The sequence below is a fragment of the Camellia sinensis genome, chromosome 3 (assembly GCF_055761805.1).
Source record: "Camellia sinensis isolate YWXY chromosome 3, ASM5576180v1, whole genome shotgun sequence".
Lineage (NCBI taxonomy): Eukaryota > Viridiplantae > Streptophyta > Magnoliopsida > Ericales > Theaceae > Camellia > Camellia sinensis.
In genome coordinates, this window is record NC_138963.1 from 114060139 (window position 1) to 114080720 (window position 20582).

At 42.3% G+C, this 20582-nt stretch overlaps 1 protein-coding gene across 1 annotated transcript; it reads left to right on the forward strand.

The window, feature by feature from the left end:
• Positions 1-2863: 2863 nt before the first annotated feature.
• Positions 2864-19910, forward strand: LOC145821779 (uncharacterized). Its single transcript, XM_082918344.1, has 4 exons — positions 2864-3124; positions 3211-3309; positions 3551-3755; positions 19855-19910. The coding sequence occupies exons 1-4, from the start codon at positions 2864-2866 to the stop codon at positions 19908-19910; spliced, it is 621 nt and encodes a 206-aa protein (XP_082774470.1).
• The last annotated feature ends 672 nt before the right edge of the window (positions 19911-20582 follow it).

Here is a 20582-nt window from a genome sequence, read left to right on the forward strand (position 1 = left end):
CAGTGCAATGAACTTGTGCAACACACATGGGGTAACTTTTGAATTCAAAAGGATACAAAAAGGATACACCTTGCACGAATTCGAGTGCTACGCACTGGAGACACGGCCCGCGGTCAAAACGGAGGTCGGTTGAGCGTCGGAGATGCACTTTCTTGCACTTTCTTCAGCTATGAAGACCAAAAACAACTCAAATGGCCTAAACAAGGCTGTGGGAACCCCACCGGCCGAAAGAGGAGGCCACCGGCTGTCCATCGGCACAAAAACAATTCCATCGGCACAAAACAGTGCCGACCGGCACAAAAAAGTGCCGACCGGCAAACAGTTGCTGGTGCGGGGCAGTTTTGTCTTTTCACCTTGGGTGTTATAAAATAGGGCTTCAAGCCCTATTCCTTCACTTCTCCACCGCCGAAATCCCTTCCTTTCTCTCTCTAGGGTATTTCTCTCTCATTTTTCGCCCGTTTCTTCGCGTTCTACGCCCGTTTCATCGTCGGATTCGCGATCCTCTTCGCGTTTCGGACATTTTCCACCGATCACATTCTCGTTTCGGTGCCTCGTTCGGCGTTCTCGCTTTCTCGGGGTTTGTTCCCCTGACTTTCCTCTTCATTTCCGTGCCTCTTCACATTCCGGCCTTCCCGGCCATTTCCGACCCTCTCGGGAGTTGACTTTTCGGTTGACTCTTCGTATTCCGGCTCGGTTTTCCCTTTTCCGGCCATTTTCACACCATTCTCTACATGGCGGACGACATTCCACGTGGCGGGACTCCCCCGGACCACGAGATGGATCCCGGGGTCGAGGTCTTACCACTGAGCGAGCGCCCGTTCGACCCGGTGACCTACCGGTCGGCGATTCACGTTCTGCCCCCAGACGGCCTGCGTCAGTTCCGGAGCTTTGAGAGGTACGCGGCCCCTGAGCTACTGCTGCGTGAGCCTACCTCCCACCTTTCATTCGGCACTCCCAATGTAACTCTTCATCTTCTGCTTTACTTTATGCAATGTAGGATACAAAACTGCCATAGTTAGCTGTATTCTCTAATTGCTGAAATCTGATATGCCGTAGACCGTAGTTGACTGTAAACATACATACAACTGATATCTGCTTGAGACTGACACATGCACACACACTGCACTAGTCCTGAATCACGCAAACACACGGCACACACTGTATTCTACTGCACGCACACTGGTACCCAGTATTTGTCTGAATCTGTCAAACTTGCATACATGCCACATCTGTTCTGAAACACTCAAACACGCTGACACAGCACACGTATTTTACTGTAAGCACACCGACACCTGGTATTTGCCTGAATCTGACAAACTTGCATACATGCCATATCTGTCTTTTCAAAACTGCATTTTGAATGTTGTCTTGCCATTGTCATTTTCTGTTTGCAGGAGGGTTCCCATACCATTCGCGGGTATGGGAATACTGGTGCGCGGGAGTGGTATGACGAGCTCCCCGATGCGGTCCAGCGCATCGTGGACCGAGCGGGCTTCGGCACCTTCTGCCGAGGGCTCTCTAGGCTCTCCACATGCAGGCCTCTTCTCGCCGCTTTGGCGGAGAGATGGTGGGACACCACCGATTCTTTCCATTTTTCTGCTGCGGGGGATATGACGATGACCCCTTATGACTTCTCGATGCTCACAGGCATCGGGGTAGGGGGTGATCCGATCCCCTTCGACACTGACATGGATGAGTGGACCGCCGCTCAGGTCCATCTACTGGGGGAGGCGCCACCGCTAGCTCGTCCAGGCTTCGTCCGATATTCCTGGTTCGAGGCACAGTTCAGGGTCCAGCCCGCATTGGGGGAGGAGGTGCAGATGACCGAGGAGGACGTGGAGAGGTATGCCCGCGGCTTCCTCATGTTCCTCTTCGGGACTACTATCTTCGCCGACCGGGCGAACACCGTGCCTCTCTGTCTTCTCAGCGCACTGGTGGACGTCCGGGACATCTTGCACTATGACTGGGGCGGCGCTGCTCTGGCCACCCTGTACGGCTATATGAGCTCGGCTTCTCGTGGCAGCGGCCAGCTGCTCGGAGGTTACTGGCGGGCTTGGGAGGTACATTTCTTCTCCGCTTTTCATTTCTGTCCGATATTCTCTGTACTCTGTACACTGCGCACACTGTAGTCTGCTTTACACTCACTGTATACTGTACACACGGCACACACATACATTCTGTTTCACACTGACTGTACGCTGCTCACACTATGCACTGCACACAATACACTGCACAACACACGGCTCTGCTATTTCCGCTTTATTCTGTATATTCTGCTTTACCCGATAGTCATATTGACATCTGTTTTGCAGCTGTGGGTTTACGCCTACTTCCCTAGGCTTGCACCTGTGCCAGTTGCGGAGCCTCCTCCGGCTGTTCCGTTCTCGATTCGCTTTGACGGGAGATGCACCCGGCGACCACGGGAGACATTCGGCTTCTTCCGCCGATATTTTGACACCATCACCCTGGCCGAGGTATGTTTTACTTTCAGTTCATTTAGCTTCGCTTTCCCACTGCATATTTCAATAACAGTAGATAACAAACTGTCTGTCACTTTCAGATCACATGGCGGCCATGGGCCTCCTTGCCATCGGCGATGCGGGGTCGGTTCCCTGGTGCTGAGGAGACCTCGCGTTTCCGGATCTTGCTAGAGGGCCCGGTCTGTCGGGCTTGGTACCTGGGGGAGCGTTTTCTACGCCAAACCCGCGGGTTACCTGAGCAGATAGTCCCGGCTCACCCTCCTGCAGAGATGAGGGAGACCGAGGGGCTGACCCCTGAGCAGCTGGATGATTACTCCATCGGCTGGGAGGAGGCCGGCTTCCGAGGCACCGGCGACTATCAGGTGTACGTGCGGACGTACCTGATGCGACCTTTGAGCGGCCGTCGAGCAGAGGGGGCCAGGCCTGTGGCATCGGCGGCAGGGGCCGGAGCGGGAGCAGGGGCTGGATCTTCGAGGAGGGCCCGAGTCCGTGGCAGGGGCGGAGTGCGGGGTGGACGAGGAGCTGGCTGGCCTGCCCTGCCCGCTGTACTGACTTTCCAGGGGCAGGGTGGGGCGACCTATCAGATCCCCTTCGCCCCTCCACCGGCTGGGCATGAGTTCATTGACATCCCCGACCTTCCGCCGGTATGTATCACTGCACTTCGTACAGTTATTTCATTTCAGTTTACTTGATATTCCACAGAATACTAATGCATCTGATACCTTTGCAGGCTTCTTCTGAGTACACCCGTCAGTCGTTGGCGATGAATGCCTCGATGATGGGGATGCTCCAGCGGACATTTGACCTTCTAGCCGTCTACAGCATACCGGTATGTCCTTCTGACACTGGCCTCAAACCATTCATTCACTGCTTTACATAATCTGATGCACGGCACAACACCCGATACACTGATCTCACAGTATCTGAACACTGCATACACTGCATTCTGCACTAAACTCTGTACTGACAAACTGCTCACGGCATTCATACACTGTACTCACACACTGCATTCTGCACTGATAAACTGCTCACGGCATACTGATGCATTTCCCTTTTTGTGTACTTTTCAGCCTCCTTTCCAGATTCCCATGGCAGGAGGTGCTCCAGCTAGACCTGCTGTCCCTGCTCGGGGGAGAGATGAGGAGGGCAGGATATTTCCCCGTACCAGGGGAGGGCGTACTCACGTCGGGAGTAGCTCGCGAGCTCCAGTCCCGGACGATGACAACGACGAGGAGTCAGAGGCGGAGGGAGGGTCATCGGAGGAGGAGACCGGAGGCGATTCTAGCTCGGGCTCTGACGACGACGCTGATGATGCTCCTGGACCCTCGTCCAGGAAGAGGACCAGGACGGACTGACAGCCCTTGGAGTCGCTGGACATAGATGCAGATTTTTGCTATCTTTTCTTTCTTTCTTTGTACTTTTCTTTTTGGTTGGTAGATAGATTACCTTGTACTGCCGCAGGCAGATTTTTGCTTCAAAAACTTGTACATGTGAAAAGATAATGAAATGAAACGGACTTTTTATCTGAAAAAGTGTTTACATCTATACATTTCATGCATTGCATCGCATCTCATCATGTTACACCTCAATGTAAATGAAATTGATTGGTTGTCTGAAAATTGAACATTTGCACTGTAATAATCAGATAACTAAACAGCCAACAGCAAAATAACCCAAGCAACCCACTGCCTGATTCTGGACACACAACCCTTGCTTTACTGGGGATTAATCTGCACACAGCCCATAACACAGCATTCGATTCATTCTGCACACAGCGAATTCTAAACAAAACAGCCCAATCTGACAAGACAGACCTCAAAGATGGAACCGGTTGGAGTCAAAACACATTCAAATGTAGAGAATGGCACAGCATTCTTGAGCATAAATGATTTTTGAAATCGAATGAGGGTTTTTCAAACCGGGATATCGAGCCTACAACTGAACACAGCGGGGAGGACTCAAATACAAAGGTACACGACCTAAACACAACGAGACACGCTCGAAAAAGACCTAAAACAAAGGTTGAGGTAAACAAAACAAAAGACACGACATGCAGACGCGTTAGCGAAGATGGGGGACCTCGGACCACGAGGAGCCAGTTTCTCTAGGCAGTGTTTCCCGCCCTGTCTGATTTGTGATTCTCACATCACTCGGCTCTCGAGCTCGGATTTTTTTCTCAAAACCCTTTTCCTCGCTTTTCTCTCAACTTACACCTCTCTATTCTTCATTCTCTCATTTTTCATCCCTCCCCGGGGTGATTGATGGATAAATAGAAAGGTGTGGGTTCATGCTCAACACCGTTAGCTCACAGCTATTTCTTCTGACGGGTAGAGCGTTCTTCTGGCAAGTACGTCGATGACCGGGGTAAGATAGAACGCCTGGCTCAACTATCCCCCTAGTTCATCATTTTAACCATTTTTTTTTTCGTTTTTGCTTTCTAACAAAATGGTTTTGATCAAAATGAGAGTCGGATTAACGTACTTGTTCAATTTTTGATTTGAAAAGCGTGCGAGTCAGGCCGCTAGCACTGAAAATTTTCCTTTTTTGGGTCCAAGACAATGGTCCAGTTTTGGAAAATGGAATAGTTTTCGAGAAAATAGTCAACCTCAGTAAAAATTTTCAAAAACTACTTTTCAAACAGCTGATGCTCAACAAGCATAGAACTTACCCTTCGAGATGCGCAACCTCGGATCGGAGGCAATGGAAAATTGCCCCTGGTTTGAAGGAGGGTGGGAGGCAACGGAAAGTTGCCCCTAGTTTGAATGGCGGCTCACGGCGGCTGGTGGCAACGGAAAGTTGCCCCTTGTTTGGGATGGTGCCGCAGCAATCCGCAGACAGTCTTCATTAGCGGTGGTCGAGCTCTTAGACACCGAGATGACGAAGACGGTCACAACACATATATGGACACAGTCGCCTTGGGAGCGTTGGCGACGAGACTTTGAGATGAAATCGAAACCATTGCATGGACTGAGACGCTTATGAAAGCGTTGGGGGCTGGACTTCATGATGAAGTTGCCTACGTATCCCAAACATGGGAATCAAGCCTTACGTAGTTCTGGTTAAGGTACTCTCGGGTGTTTTAACCTTCACTTTGTTTGGCTCTTATTTTTGCCAAGGCGCCCAATGCGGGTTTTCGACCTTGCGAGCTTCTTTTCATTTTCTATTTCTTTTTCATTTCTTTTTCTTTTCTATTTTTTTCTTTTCTTTTTTCTCAATCTTTCTTTTTGTATTTTTCTCTTTTTTTGTATTTTTCTCTTGCTCTAACTTTTGCCTGGGCCGCCCTTCCGGGTTTTCGGCCCAGCGAGCCTCTCAAAGGGTAAAAGTGTAGCAAGTCCATGCCAAATGGTTTTTGAAATTGGAGCCTCTCTGTGTCTAGGAGAACGGTTGTTGCACTGATTTGCGGAAGAATCCATCACGATTGCTCCACGAGCTTCTTCCGACGGGATCTACTCCTTCTGATTCGGCTTTGGTGCCTCTTGCTCGAGGGCTGTTTCGAAACTGGCCACACGGGCCTCCATGGCGTTTGTCCGTTGAACTTTCTGAACATTCTGAACGGGTTCAAAATCGGAAAGCAAACGGGTTGAATCTTGAGACTGAGAGCGATCCTAGGCTGCGCAATCTCAAGAGCGATTCCACACAGGTCTTCGCAGGGCCGCGTAAAACATTTGCTTTTGAAAGTTTTTAAGAAGGCGACGAATCGCTCGCGCCGAAGATAGTGTGGAACCAATCTGGATCAGGCCAGGGTCCTTCTCAGTACTCACGCCGACAAGCATGATTTCATTCATAAAAAGGTTTAGCACGCCTTTCTTTCTCTCAAAATGATCAAAATTTTGCAAAACCCGAGGAATTCCTTCCTCTTCGTTTTTATCACCGCAGTGTTCAAAAAGTTTGTTTGTGAAAAACTTAGGTTAATGCAATGAGTTTGGCACACAGGAGAGCAGGCGAGATGTACTGTCAGCCCATTCAAATTCTCCGCCACTTATGCTGAAAGCAAGCATGAAGGTTGAGACAGCAACAGCTGTTTTGATCGGCTTTGTTGGTGCAACTGGCCCTTCGGCAGAAACAGACTCAAAACAAAACAGATAATAATTACAAAACAAAATGGTGTTCGGGACAACAACCCCAGAATCACCAGGTATTATATACAACGGGGACTGACTCGATACAACAAGACAGACCCTTAAGCAAAAAAGACTGACTCAAAACAAAGAGACAGACTCAAAACAAAAGACTAACATCGACATCTAAGCCAAGATTTACAAAACTCGGTTTCACCGATGCTCAAAAATGCGTGCCAGACGCTTCATCCAAAATGTACCAAGTGTTGCCCGCAGGCGGTTCACTTTACATACTCGCAGTATCTGAGCCCTCAAAATCCAGCAACTGAGTGGTGACGGGTTTGCCCGAGGTAGGTGGTAGGATAACCTTGTTATCAATCAAATCCTACACTTCATGGCGAAGGCGGGAACATCCATCGGTACTGTGACCGGACTGCTGATGGTACGCGCAGTACAAGGTAGCATCATGAGTGGCGGGGAGATTCTTCGGGAGTGGCCGGGACTCCAAAGGCTTAAGATGCCCATTCTTTGCCAATATCAGCAATGCCCTAGACAAAGGCATGTGGAGGTCGTGAAAGACCCTGCGCCCTCGGGGCAGGTACTTTGTATTTTGAGGATTCTTGCCAGACGCGCTGGCGAAAGGATCAGCTGGCGCTGCCTTGGCCTTTTGAACCTTCCCCGGTGCAGGGTTGGGAACTACTGGAATTGTCTGGGCATGACGGGGCCCATCCCGGTTTTCTGTCTGGCTTGAACTGCCCTTGGTTGGAGCGGGGAAAGCATCATCTACAGCTTTGGTCACTATTGTAGATGTTTGTTGCTTGTTCATCCCTCTGGCCTTCAAAGCCTCGACTGCCCACAGCAGTTGCTCAATAGGGTCGGCGTCTACCTTTGCCTTGTCCTTTCCCCTGGCCTCAGCCTGATCGAGGGTCTGGGTTGGTGCTGACATGTCGTGGCTATAGCCGGAAGCCACCTCTGGCTGGCTGAGCTCTATCACAATCCGCCCCAGTAGCGGGGGCTCCTGTGGTACAAAATTCCCGGCGTACGGCGCCGCTGGCGGTGAAGCCGACATTCCATAGGCGAGGTCTGCCACAGACCTTTGGAGATCGCCTATCATCCCCATCAATTCGAAGGTGGTGGGCTCACGAGCCTGGTATAACTGGGGAGCCCAAACCGGGTGCACAACGGGCGACCTGGGCGGATATGACATACTGATGCTGGCCTCACTCTGCGGAGTGGTTCCCTGCTCCGGTGCGGCTGTCATAACCACAATTTCTTCTGAACTTTGTGTCGCCATAAATCTTGCCTCAGCAAAGGGGAGACACTGGCTGTTCTGTATCAACTCTGCCACTCTCTGAACTGAAAGGAAAAACAGACAGTATTTCAGCCCAAACCGATCAAACACGGGTGTAGCCACACAACTGTACCCTACTGCTGATCACTGTTCCCAAATTTCTGTTCCCGAAATACTGAATCTGATACCCGCGGATAAATGATTCCTGATAACTGATTCTCAACAATACAAATTCTGCCGTCTTCAGGCCCGATACTCAAACTCGTAAACTGGTATATGCGTTCCTGTAGAGATACACTCTAAAAGCACATAGCAAGTAAAGAGAACAAAACACCCCTATGTTGGGGTAGGGTTTCCCTGTCCTATTTTGTCAAGAGCTAGGGTTTCACTACGCACACAGCGGTTTCAAACAACTTAGCATCGGGTAAGCAACCTGTCCTAATTTGGAATGGTCACTATGGATCCGAATATGAACTAGGTCGAATGGTCAAAAAGGGTGCCCCGGTAAAACCGGGGTTTGTGTTCCCATACTGTCAGAGCCCATAGCCGGTCAGCCTTATGGACATGCCTTGACAAGACAAGCCTCCGGCAAACCGTTCAGGAATGGCAGATGGCAAACACTGTGTTCCTAGGCGCACCAATGCACATGCAATGCAAAGAAACACATAAGCGAAATGAAAACAGGATATCACGAGTTCGAGTCAAGCTCTCTAATAATTTCCCCAACAGAGTCGCCAGAAACTGTAGACGTCCCCCGAACGCCCCGGGAGGATGAGTCCCGTTCTGTTCATTTGGGGTTACTACAGTTCGGACTCGACTTGTGTCACGGTTCTTAATCTGAACCAAAGAGTCCAAATCTGGCAAATCGTTTTGAGAAACAGATTTTTGAAAAAGTAGTGCCAAACATGGACTGCTTTGCCAGATACAGAGTCGCCACCAAAATATTTTTAAATGGGGGAATTTAGGAAACCCTGACTCGGTGCCAAAGGCCACATGTCCGTCATCACCGGAGTTGTCTCGGCTCGGGAGCTTGGGTACGATCGGGGAAGGTCAGCTATGAGCACCCCCTTTCGCCCGGTCCGAAGACCGGCCTCTACTAACCGTGATATCCGTTTTTGAAAACTTTATGTGTTCTTAAACCAATTATTAGCCTAGAATTACTATGTTATGCGCGCAGCAAACAAGTATAGACTAGATTGTCTAATTTGGAAATAAACATTGCATATCCGTTTGGTTTGAAAATGCTTTGGAATTTGCTACTCGCAAGTAGGCTAAAATACGGATTTCAACGAGTTTTTCCAACTCAAACAATCCGGCCTCCACCCACAGGCATTCAAAACAGTTTAATACATAAGCATCTAGCCACATGTTAAGCATGCTGTCATGGTAACATTCACACTCATGCGATATGCTAAAGCGGAAATACTTACATAGTACTCCATGCCAAAACCAAGAACTTGTTAGCAAACATGCATGATCCAAGTCCATGTTAAGTGCCTAATGCATCGCATACAAAATGTCGCTAAGATAGGCTCGGCTAATCCTAGACATGTCATGTGAAAATGCACAATTATCACGTATTCAGTTCGGAATTGAAGTATTGATGCAATTAGCGTGATGTACCGAGCCTAATGCATGCAATACAAATGCATGGATACACACATGCATAGCATGAGGTATGCTAAATTAAACGTGCCCTAATCTACCATCGTAAGTAGGTAAATAAAAGGGAAGAAAGACGTGAGGTTGGAAGACATACACACACTCACGCACACTTATTACAGATTTGCCCTCGCTCGGAGGGACCAAAATAATAATACAAATTAATTAACTACACTAGCTAATTAATATTACAAATTAACTAATTTAATTAACAAATTAAATAAATTAATTAAAGCAGGAAAACGTCTCGGGAAACGCGCCACCATGCGCAAGCTGCCTCTGTTTTCCTCCCTTTTCCCCTCTGGAGGTTGTCAAAACCTCAGGACTACATCCTTGGACAGAGGGGATCATCACCGGCTAGATGAAATTTCCACCGGCAGTGCTGTATGGCCATCGGCACAAAGTTGAAGCTGTCGGCAGAGAAAATAGTGCCGGTCGGCACATTACACTGCCGGTCGGCAGAGTATTCCTGCAGAGCCTGCAACTCACAGCAACAGAGGGGAAAACAAGGCATGGCAGCACAATTCAAAGCATGTATGCACCAACCATGTCTCTTATCATTGTAATGACTCAAAGGGACATGTGCCTCGGTTCTCGGACCACCAATCACGCATTTCCATGCATGATGGCCCAAGGAACCAAGTATGCAACTTTGATTTCAAATGCATGCAAACCAATCAAACAAATTAGGCCCTATTCCTATCACCAATTCAAGGAACAAGGCATGCATGCAAAATGCAATGCAACCTAGGCATACAAGCTAGGAATGCAACATGGCATGGCAATTAACTCATGCAAGCATACAAGCATGCATATGGCAATACAAATGAGTGCAAAGATGGACTTAAACATGAATTAGGCAACTCTAAAAAGGCCTAAAACAGTAGCCATAAGTGCTAAAGAGTGAGAGCTAAATGGCATGCACACACACATGCACATAAGGACCAACACTTAAGCATGAATCAAACAACATTCAAGCACACTTGAAAGGGGTAAACAAAAGCAATTAGCATGCAACATAAGCATTGAAATCATGTTAGGATGGTGCCAAACCAAGCAACAAAATCAAGCCAAAACATGCAACGAATAGTCCAAGTGTTCAAGGCAAATCAATAAGGCATTGAACTACACTTATCATGACCAAACATGGCGTGCATTAAACAACTAAAAACAGATTTTTAGCATGTTAAAACAAGGCCAAAGGACTCCTTAGATGGCATCTAAGTGGCCCAAATACAAAGGCATATACCATGGCCAAAACATGGAGCATTGCAACACATGCTTTCAAAGCATTAAAGAGACATGCAAGGCAATCCAACAAGCATGGAAATGGGACTGAAATAGCATGTAGGATGATTCCAAATCATCAAAACAATGCAAAGATGGCATGCTACACATGCACATACTCAAGGCCAACAAGCCCAAATACAAAGGAGCTATATAATGCATGCAAAGATCAACCCAAACGACTATGGACAGAGCTAAAACATGGCAAAATAAGCACATAATCTTCACAAATACAAGCCTAAAACATGCTCCAACAAAGGCTAACAACCTAAGGCATATTAAGGCATAAACATGGCATTACATGGCAACTATGCTAAGCATGCATGGAGTTCCAAAACCAACTTGAAATCATGTTATATTATGGACATATAAGCATGAAAAACAAACCAAATATGCTCAACACACACTTAAGCATAGGCTTCCTTAAGAGGCCAAAATATGCCCTTTTCAAGGACAACAAGGAGAGGGGGTGGCCCTCTCCTTCTTGGGACTTCAAAGCATCATCTTCACCATTGAAATCCCTCAAGATTTCAGTGGTGAAGAGACCTCAACACCAAAATCCCGGAGCTAATACAAAATGGCTCAAAATGAGGCCTTTTGACGCCTAAGGGTGGTCAACAACCCTCAAACAAAAAAACACTCTTAATAAACAATAAAGAGGGCCTAAAAACAGAAATTTTTTATGTTATACAACAAGCACAAAAACAGCTCTAAGATAGGTATAAAATCAAAGCAAAAATGGGGGAAAAAGGGACTAGTTTCTTACCCTTGTAGTCCTCTTCAACAATGGTGCTCCAATGGCCTTCTTGAGCTTGAATCCAACACCAAAATCTCAAAAGACACTCTTTGGAACCTCAGCTCCAAGAGGAAGGTGAAACACTAGGTGTTTGTGTGCAATAGTAAGGCACAAAACACCTAGTATGCAAAATGAGAGGAAAAGAGAGATAGGTTGTGTATGTCTAACCCTAACCCTAGAAAACCAGAGCTCTCCTCTGTCTTCTCTCCTCTCAAAAATGTCTAAAGGCTCTTTTCTTTGCCTTAGAGAGAGACTCTCTCTATATGCCTCTTGTAAAGCTTACAAGACAAGCTTTGCAAGAGGGAGATCCCTCCATACACGTGTATGGAGGGGAGCAAAAGCTATACAGCTGTCCAAAAATATCTGCAAAAGCAGATGAACAGCAATCGGCCGGCAAAAAATGCCATCTTGGCCAAACAAAGTGCCGACCGGCAGAAAATAGTGCTGACCGGCAACAAAGAGTGCCGGCCGGCAAACAATATTGCCGGTGGCAGCAAAAACCAGCCGGTGGTGGGTGGGGATGGTCTACAAGCCCCACCTTGCCTTTCCAAGGCAAAACACAAGTGTTTGGTGCAAAACCAGACACTGAACGGTCGAGTTCGGGGATCCTGAGGCAAGGCGCGCGAGCCGAGACCTCCGGGAACTCCAAACGAACACAAACATGGAAGATCACCGTGTGTTCAAACAGTGACGTCCAAGTCTTGAGGACGGTCAAAAATGGGGTGTCTACAATATGCTTTTGAACAAATTGGTAAAATCAACATCACAAAAACCCCATGTTTACCTCTACATTTTCAAAAACCATATGGTGGAACAATGTACAAAAGGGTCTTTTATAATGAAATGTGACTTGTGATGACCAGTTTCGTTATACGTCACTTCACTTTTGTCTTCATTAGGTTTGTAGTGTTTGGAAGTTTTTCTCAAATAATTCTTGTTCTTGTTTATTCAGTGTTGAATTTCACTTGTTTTAGAGGGTGCAAGGCTGAGTCTGGAGTGCCTGGGAATGACCCAGAAAAATTCTAGGTTGCTGGACCAGGGCCGCACATACGAGGCCTTGGGCCACAAGTGCGGAGTGGGGGCCGCATGTGCGGGGAGGGCGTGAGTTGCGGAGGTTGCACACTGCCTAATAAGCAGGTGCATAGTGTGAGGTGAAGAAGATGGCCACACGTGCGGGGGATGAGGTCGCACGTGTGGGAAGTAGGCTCCGCATGTACGGGACACGAGCAGTTTGAATCTCTGTTTTTTTTTTCTCTCTCTCTCTTTTTAGCTGTGTATGTATTACATTTAGGACATTTCTCTCTCACTCTAAACATCGTTTTGCTCCTCCTTCTCTCTAAAAATCTCTACCAAACATCCAAGAACCTTGATTTCTTACAATCCATGGGGTTTTGATCTATCATCTTTCACAAATCTTGGAGAGCAAAGTAAGAACCTCACTTTGTACGGTGGAGATCAACTTTCTACAACTTTGATTTCTAGGGTTTCTTCTCTCATCTTCTGCAAAACTTTGAGGTAGGGACTTCCTTGAGTTATATATACATGTTTTGCAATATAAATGTTGATTTAAAAGTTTTTCTTGAAGTTAGTATGTTGATCTTGATTTGGTTACCCAAAATGTAGAGATTTTCAAAAGTGGGTTTTAAAAACCTCAAATCTTTCTAAGGAAGCATATTGTGGGGTGAAATTATCTTAGGCAAGAAGATGGTGTATTCTTGGGGGTTCCTTTTCAAGTGTTTGGTGTGTGTGTGTGTGTGGTTTGTAAAGAAGAAAACCTAGAGATTGGGGTTTTTTGGAAAAATGTAGAGATTTGTGGATTTTCTTGGGTTAGGTGAAGGGTGAGTGAGAATTTTGTATTATTGTTTGCAAATATAATATAGCTCCTCGATGTGTGAGAAATTGGAGGTCATACTTGAATTTATTGACAAATGCATATGTAGTTATGAATTGATCCAATGTTGAGTTCCATGAAATATGAAAATTGTGACCTTTGGGAAGTTGATGTTCAAGAATATTGCATGTGGTCTTAAAATGACTAAAATGTAAGGAAGGAAGATGGGAAATGTGGTTGTCATTGTATTATTGTTGAGATACTTCAAAATGGAAGGATGTTATGAAGTATTGATCATCATTGCATTACACATACATTCAACTGATTATTTTGCATTGAGTTTGGAAATAATTACATTGAGAAAAGAATATTTTGAAATGAGAACTGTCGAAATGTTTCGGGGTAAATACGTTAGTAAGTCTGGATAGGAGGTATAGATGAACTTGATTAAGTTGGCCTGAGAGTCCGGGGTGAAAGACCTAAAACACGCGCGGAGGAGGTACCACTTCCCTTCCAGTCAGCAATCGGTAAAGTGGGGTTTGGTAGTGCTAGTTGAGCCTACTTGCAGACACCAACTTAGAGATTACCTAAGTCGTATTTACCGTCATTATTGATTAAAATTGGAAGTTTTGGAATTGTTGAGATTTCAATTGCTGTTGAACATGGTGATTTTTAAGAAAAACATGTAAATGAAATTCTTTTTAAAATGGCATTACATGGTATTTGCATTTAACATTGGGAATTTTCATAACTGTATATATTTTGTAAGGATTTCTCTACTGGGCTTTATACTCCCCCCTATAGGATTTTGGTGTAGGAAAAGATGTGGTGATCCCGCTGAGTTAAGGGTGTGGATATATTTTATGAAGAGTAGATGACTCTGTTTTTTGTTGTGAATTTATTTGCTAGCCAAGGGCTTAAATGTATGGGTTCGTGAAACCATTTTTGTGTAATCGGGCTCAAGCCTTGGAATATATAAGCCTTTAAGGGCATTTTATTATTATTATTATTATTATTATTATTATTATTATTATTATTATTATTATTATTATTATTATTATTATTTATTTTTTTTATTATTATTTATTATTTTATTTTTTTTGGAATTTGATGCTCTACATGCTATAGATTCATGTGTTTTTATACCGTTGAATGCATAATTCACATGTAGGACTTTTGTATACATTTCAATGATTAACGATGAAAAAGGTTGGAGATATATCATTATTCCTAAATAAATATTGGTCAATGTACCTAATTTGTATTGGGATATTTCGGGGCGTTACATGATTTATTAGTCTACAAGAAAAGGCAAGATTAGATGGTTTATAAGATCTAGATTTGGAATTTATTAGTACTTACCCTATTTTTAATTTATTATTATTATTAGCCTTAAATTTGTGAACTTCCATAATAAATTTATTTAAAGTTTAAGATTAATTAAATTTCCCTCCAACAATATTTAATTTTCACTTTAATATTTACCACCAAAATATTTGAGACTTGAAAATTATTATTATTTACATTTTTAATTTTATTGTTAGATTCAGGTTCACATAGAGGGCTACGCGTTTTGATTAAAATTATGCGATTGAGTTTTTGCGATAGTTTGAATGACCGTTGCAAATGAGAAAAAATACGCAAAAATAAAATCTTTTGCAACAGATTACAAAGAGTATTGCCCAAAAAAAAAAAAAAAAAAAAAAGGGCAAGGCAAAAGGTTTTTTTGATGGGTAACGTACTATCGTGTATAATATTCTTTTTGCGACGGTTTTAGGTTATCCATCTCTAAAAATAAAACTTTGGCAATGAATTTTTTTACCATTGCAAAAACTTTTTTTTGCGATATTTTATAAATCGTCGCAAAAAATTTCGTGTCTAAAGTCCCATTTTCTACTAGTTAACGTACAAAATCCTAGATTTTGCGATAGATCTATCAACAAAAGTCACCAATGCGTGTACGGGGAATGCTTCCTTTACCGTCCCACCGTTGTTGTCATCACCGTCCCACCATCCTCGTTCTTCATTGGAGGATTGTAGTGAGTTAGACAGACCATGAAGGCTCTAATGTGTGAGGATTATATTTGATTAATTTGGGTTTCAGACGTCGCTTTTGTGTGTTTTATATCAACCGGTGGATGCTTTATTAATGACGTGGCTTCTTGTGGTTAATCTGGATACGATCTGCATAGGGAAGGATCTCTAGAAAGGATCTGAATCCATGCACAAGACAATGCCACTCGTCTTGCAATTATAAATGATAGCAATTATTATTATTATTATTATTTATATATGGTACAAACAAAATTACATAGATTTTTGGATTAATTGGTGATAAATCCAATCTAAGGGGGGTTATAATACATTAGGAGGATATTTTTTATTGGTCCACACTTTGTGAAATAATTTGATGAGAAGTCTTAGAGAATATTTTTGTTTCCAATTTTACCCCTTGACTTTTTGTTGATTATCTGTTGAAATTTTTTTAACTGTTTAAGTTTTTTATCGGTTCAAACTTTTTTATCTGTATAAATTTTTTATTTGTTGAGTTTTTTTATCTGTTCAAATTTTATTTGTTGAAATTTCAATCTGGTCAAATTTTTTATCAACTATTCAAATTTTTTATCTATTGAAATTTTCTATCTGTTAATTTTTTAACTACAAAAATTTAGTTTGCGTAGATCAAATCTTATAGATGTATCTAAAGATCAAATATCACAACAACATCATTATCAAATTATCCAACTTGCTAGAGAGCGTTTGTCTATCATCACCAAACACTTCGCTTCCCTAAAATCTAGGGTTTCACAAGTCTTTCCTCCAAAAACCCTAACTATCTATACATTGCTTCAATTTCTAGGGTTAGGGTTATAGTGACAAGTTTGTTTGTTTGTTTGTTTGTTTGTTTGTTTGCTTTTTTTTTTTTTTTTTTTTTGAGCGACGTGGTGACATCTACAGTTTAGATTCACGTTCTTGGAGGAATTACAACTACCTTCCACTACAAGAAAAAGCACATTTGGCGACTAAATTTTAAGTCGCCAAAAGTCCGTTTTTAGTCTCCAAAAGTCGACTTTTTACTTTCCCCAACTAATTTTTTTAGTCGCTGGTTTTGTCTCGTATAGATGGTCGACAGAGGTATTGGCGACTAAAACTTTTTTTAGTCGCCAAAAAGCAGCTCTTTCGCGACCAACATTTTAGTCGCCAATAGTGATTTACACTTTTCAAAATCATACATTTAGCGACTAATCCTTTAGTCGCCAATACTCATTGAATCGCCGACTAATCCATTTAGTCGCCAAAATAAAGACTTTTGGCGACTAATAATTTTAGTCGCCAAAGGTGCTTCCGTGAAAAAAAAAAAATTACCAACTTTTTTGCTTTTTCTAAGATTCGAACCACAGACCTTCTACTTTGTACACCTTTACCAACACACTCCCTCCACTATGCCACCACAAGATCACATGAATATATATGCAATATATATTATTTATATAGTATATTTACCCGTATTAAATTTAAAACTATATATATAAATATAATTATTTTTATTCAATATTAATTTACGTAAAAAATAAATTAATTATTAAAAAAAAAGGAGCCACTTTTGGCGACTAAAGTTTTTTTTAGTCGCCAAAAACCTTAGTTTTGGCTACTACCAATAATTTAGTCGCTAAAAAAATTAATTTCCGTCTAAAAATAACCACTTTCGGCGACTAAACTGATTTTTAGTCGCCAAAATCACCACTTTTGCCGACTAAACTCAATTTTAGTCGCCAATTGTCCACTTTTAGATACTAAAAATTTTTTAGTAGCCAAAAACCGTTACATTTGGCTACAACATTTTTTTTTGTCGGTAAAACACCTACAATCGGCGACCAAACCATTGTTTAGTTGCCAAAGCCTATACTTTTGGCTACTAATCTTTTTTAGTCGCCAAAAACCTTCACCTTTGGCTACTAAAATTGTTTTAGTTGCTAAAACCCATGTAATCAGCGACTAATATGATTTTTAGTCGCCAATAAGTACACATTTGGCTACTAAACTGTTTTAGTCGCCAAAAGTCTTCAGTTTTGGCTACTAATTCAATTTTAGTCGCCAATTGTCCTACTTTCAGTGACGAAATTTACATTTTTGGTCGCCAAAACAGCTTTTTGTTGTAGTGTTCGTTGCTTCGCCTTTCAAGCATTCGAGTGGAAAATCTCTACGAGTAGTGTTCTTCGGCTAGCGACTCAGTAGCAGCATAGAGCCGTTCTGATTTTTGAAGTTGAAGAAGAGTGAGAGAAGAAGAAGTTGCGATGGTGAAAGAAGTAGTTGAAGATGATGATGATAAGACAAAGAAAAGAGAAAGAGGAATAAGAGTTTGGAGTCTAGATTTGTGATCTATGAACACAAAGAAGAGAGTTGATAGAGAGAGAGAGAGAGTTGATAGAGATCTCAGTGGCTGGGGGTTTGATCTGAATCTCTCGGTCAGAAGTCGCCGTGATTGGCGGCAGCGTAATAGTCTAGGGTTTGAGATGGACGCCTATTAACCACTGTTTGCATTAGGAACAATCAAAAAGCCAGTATTGCCAATGCGTCTGGTTTTGCAGATGAGTACCGTGCCATGGCGGCTGTCGGCGGTGCTTCGTAGCGATGGCAGCAAGAACAAAAGAGAGACCGCCATTGATGTTTATCTCTCTCTCTCTCTCTCTCTCTCTCTCTCTCTCACTTGTGGCTTTTACTTTCTCTCTCTACTTTGTGAATATTCAACGAGCTTACAGCTTTTTCAATATGTATAGATAAAGATCAAATAGCTAGTTTGGTCATTTTGCATAACATTATCCTTATGGACAAGGTATTTTAGCACGTGGATCTCTAAACAAGAAAAATTCAATTTTGGATTTATCACCTAAGTGTCCTTTTTTGTGTTCTTTTTTTTTTTTTTCCATTAGATGAGTCCTTTTTTGATTATATTGTGGGCTCTTTGTTGTTACAAAATTTATCTCTGAAAAAAAAAGAAAAAAAGAAGAAGACAATTTCAACATGTTGAAATTTGTTCCATTTGCCTAAATTTTACTAACAAAAAAATCATCCGTATATATATTTTTTTAAGGAAAATTTACCCATAAATCTTATTTTCTAAAAAGTTGAACCATTTAGTCATAAAAGTTTTTTTATGCACCATTTAGTCCCATTTTATTTTTCAAATTGTTTATTTAATTTTGATTATTTCACAAGTTACAATATTACCCTTTTGTGGAATGTTTGTTTCCTAAAAATCTGTAACATCATAAAAACTAGTCTTTTTTTTACATCACAACATCATCATCAAAACAACATCAAACATCATCATCAAAACATAATTAAAACATCAACAACATAAAACATTAAAACACCAACAAACATCAACCATGAACAAAACATCATCAACACTGCCTAATCATGATTCACCGACTATCTAGCTCCGATTATGGTCTCCATTCCTAAGTCTTGGAGCTTTTCTTCCAACTCTCGCTAGGGTTTTCACTTTCTTGCACCAAATTCTCTCTCTCTCTCTCTCTCTCATGTACGTATAATCTTTCTTCTCTCTCTAGACCTCAACAATCTCTGCCAAAAAATTAGGGTTACTGTGGTGTTGCTTTCGATTCAATTCGATTCGATCTTCCCTTCTCTTCGGATGAGAAATCTCGAAGAACTCACATTTGAAATCGCTCACTCTATCTCGAACTTCAAGTTTTCTGGCCAAAATCGACGGCCACGATGGTCACGGCCTTTCTCTCCCCTTCTCTCCTTTCTCGAGGTGCCATGGATTCTGGCGCGACGCTGCTCTAGCGGTCCCTTCAGCGCTGTTCATGCTCTACTTGGCGAGTCAACGCGGTTTATGTGTTTCTTGCAGAGGAGGACGATCCGCCAAAAACTGTCTAGGGTTTGGAGCTTCTCTTTGGGGTTTGTGGTGCTGATTCGGAGTCCACAAACAATGGCAATCAGACAAATTGGGTAGATCTCTAGTTTTCTTACAGAACCGATCGGAAGATGAGTCCGATGACAGAGCCAAATCGGACAATGCAGCCGCAGCGGCGGAGCCCTGTTTTGGCTACGGATTGGCAAGGAATCGCTTCCGAGAAGATGGGGTTTTGGTGAGATCTTCGCCTTTGCCTTTGCCTTTGCGTTTGACTAGTGGTTGTTGATCTCGCCGTAGACATCGAAGTGGTCTCTGAGGGAGAATAATGTTTGATGAATCATGTTGGAGAATAATGTTTGATGAATAATGTTTAATGTTGAAGAATAATGTTTGATGAATACTAATGTTTGATGAATAATGTTTAATGTTGAAGAATAATGTTTGATGAATACTAATGTTTGATGAATAATGTTTAATGTTGAAGAATAATGTTTGATGAATAATAATGTTTGATGAATAATCTTCGATGTTGAAGCATAATGTTTGATGAATAATGTTGAATATGTAGTTGATGTTGTGATGTTGAAGAATAATGTTCAAGATGCAGTTGATGTTGGAGAATAATGTTTGATGCATCATGTTGGAGAATAATGTTGAAGAATAATGTTTGATGAATAATGTTGAAGTTGTAGTTGATATTTGTGATGTTTGATGTTTGATGACGTTGGGAAATTATAAAAAAGCCTATAGTAAGCTTTTTGGGCTATAAGAAAGCTTCTTGTTTGATGTATATGCCCTCTATGGTCAATTTCTCTATAATGGGACTTTTCAGTCTATAAGAAAACTTTTAGGACTAAACAGTGTATAAGTTATTAATTTGGGATTTATTGGTACATCACCTTTTTTTTAAAATCTAAAATAAATAAATAAATATATTTATAAAACAATTGTTGAACCTCACCAAGTTGTTGATTTGACAACTAAATTATATATTTATAAAGCATTGTGTATTTTTCAATTAAATTTTTTTATCTAAAATTATATTCTCTAACTTTCTAAAAGAATTCTATTATACTTATATCTCTAAAAATCCTAACATATTGATATTTGTTTCTCCACAACGAGTGAAGTGAAAAGAAAAAAAAAAAGAAGAAAAAAAAGTTGAAAAAAAAAAGAATTCTATTATCTCAATATTTGTGCCTAATAAGATATAATGAAGAAGCAAAAGACTGAAAGGTAAACAGGCACAAGTGAAAAAGAAAAAAGAAAGAAGAGAAAAAACCCCAAATTTGTGTA

What these genes read in the sequence shown, in the direction of transcription:
- LOC145821779 (XM_082918344.1), top strand. Translation starts at nt 2,864, where the DNA reads ATGCGACCTTTGAGCGGCCGTCGAGCAGAGGGGGCCAGGCCTGTGGCA. An exon ending in ACATCCCCGACCTTCCGCCG is followed by an intron (nt 3,125 to 3,210) that starts GTATGTATCACT and finishes ATACCTTTGCAG; the next exon opens with GCTTCTTCTGAGTACACCCG. An exon ending in ATCGGAGGAGGAGACCGGAG is followed by an intron (nt 3,756 to 19,854) that starts GCGATTCTAGCT and finishes TTGAATATGTAG; the next exon opens with TTGATGTTGTGATGTTGAAG.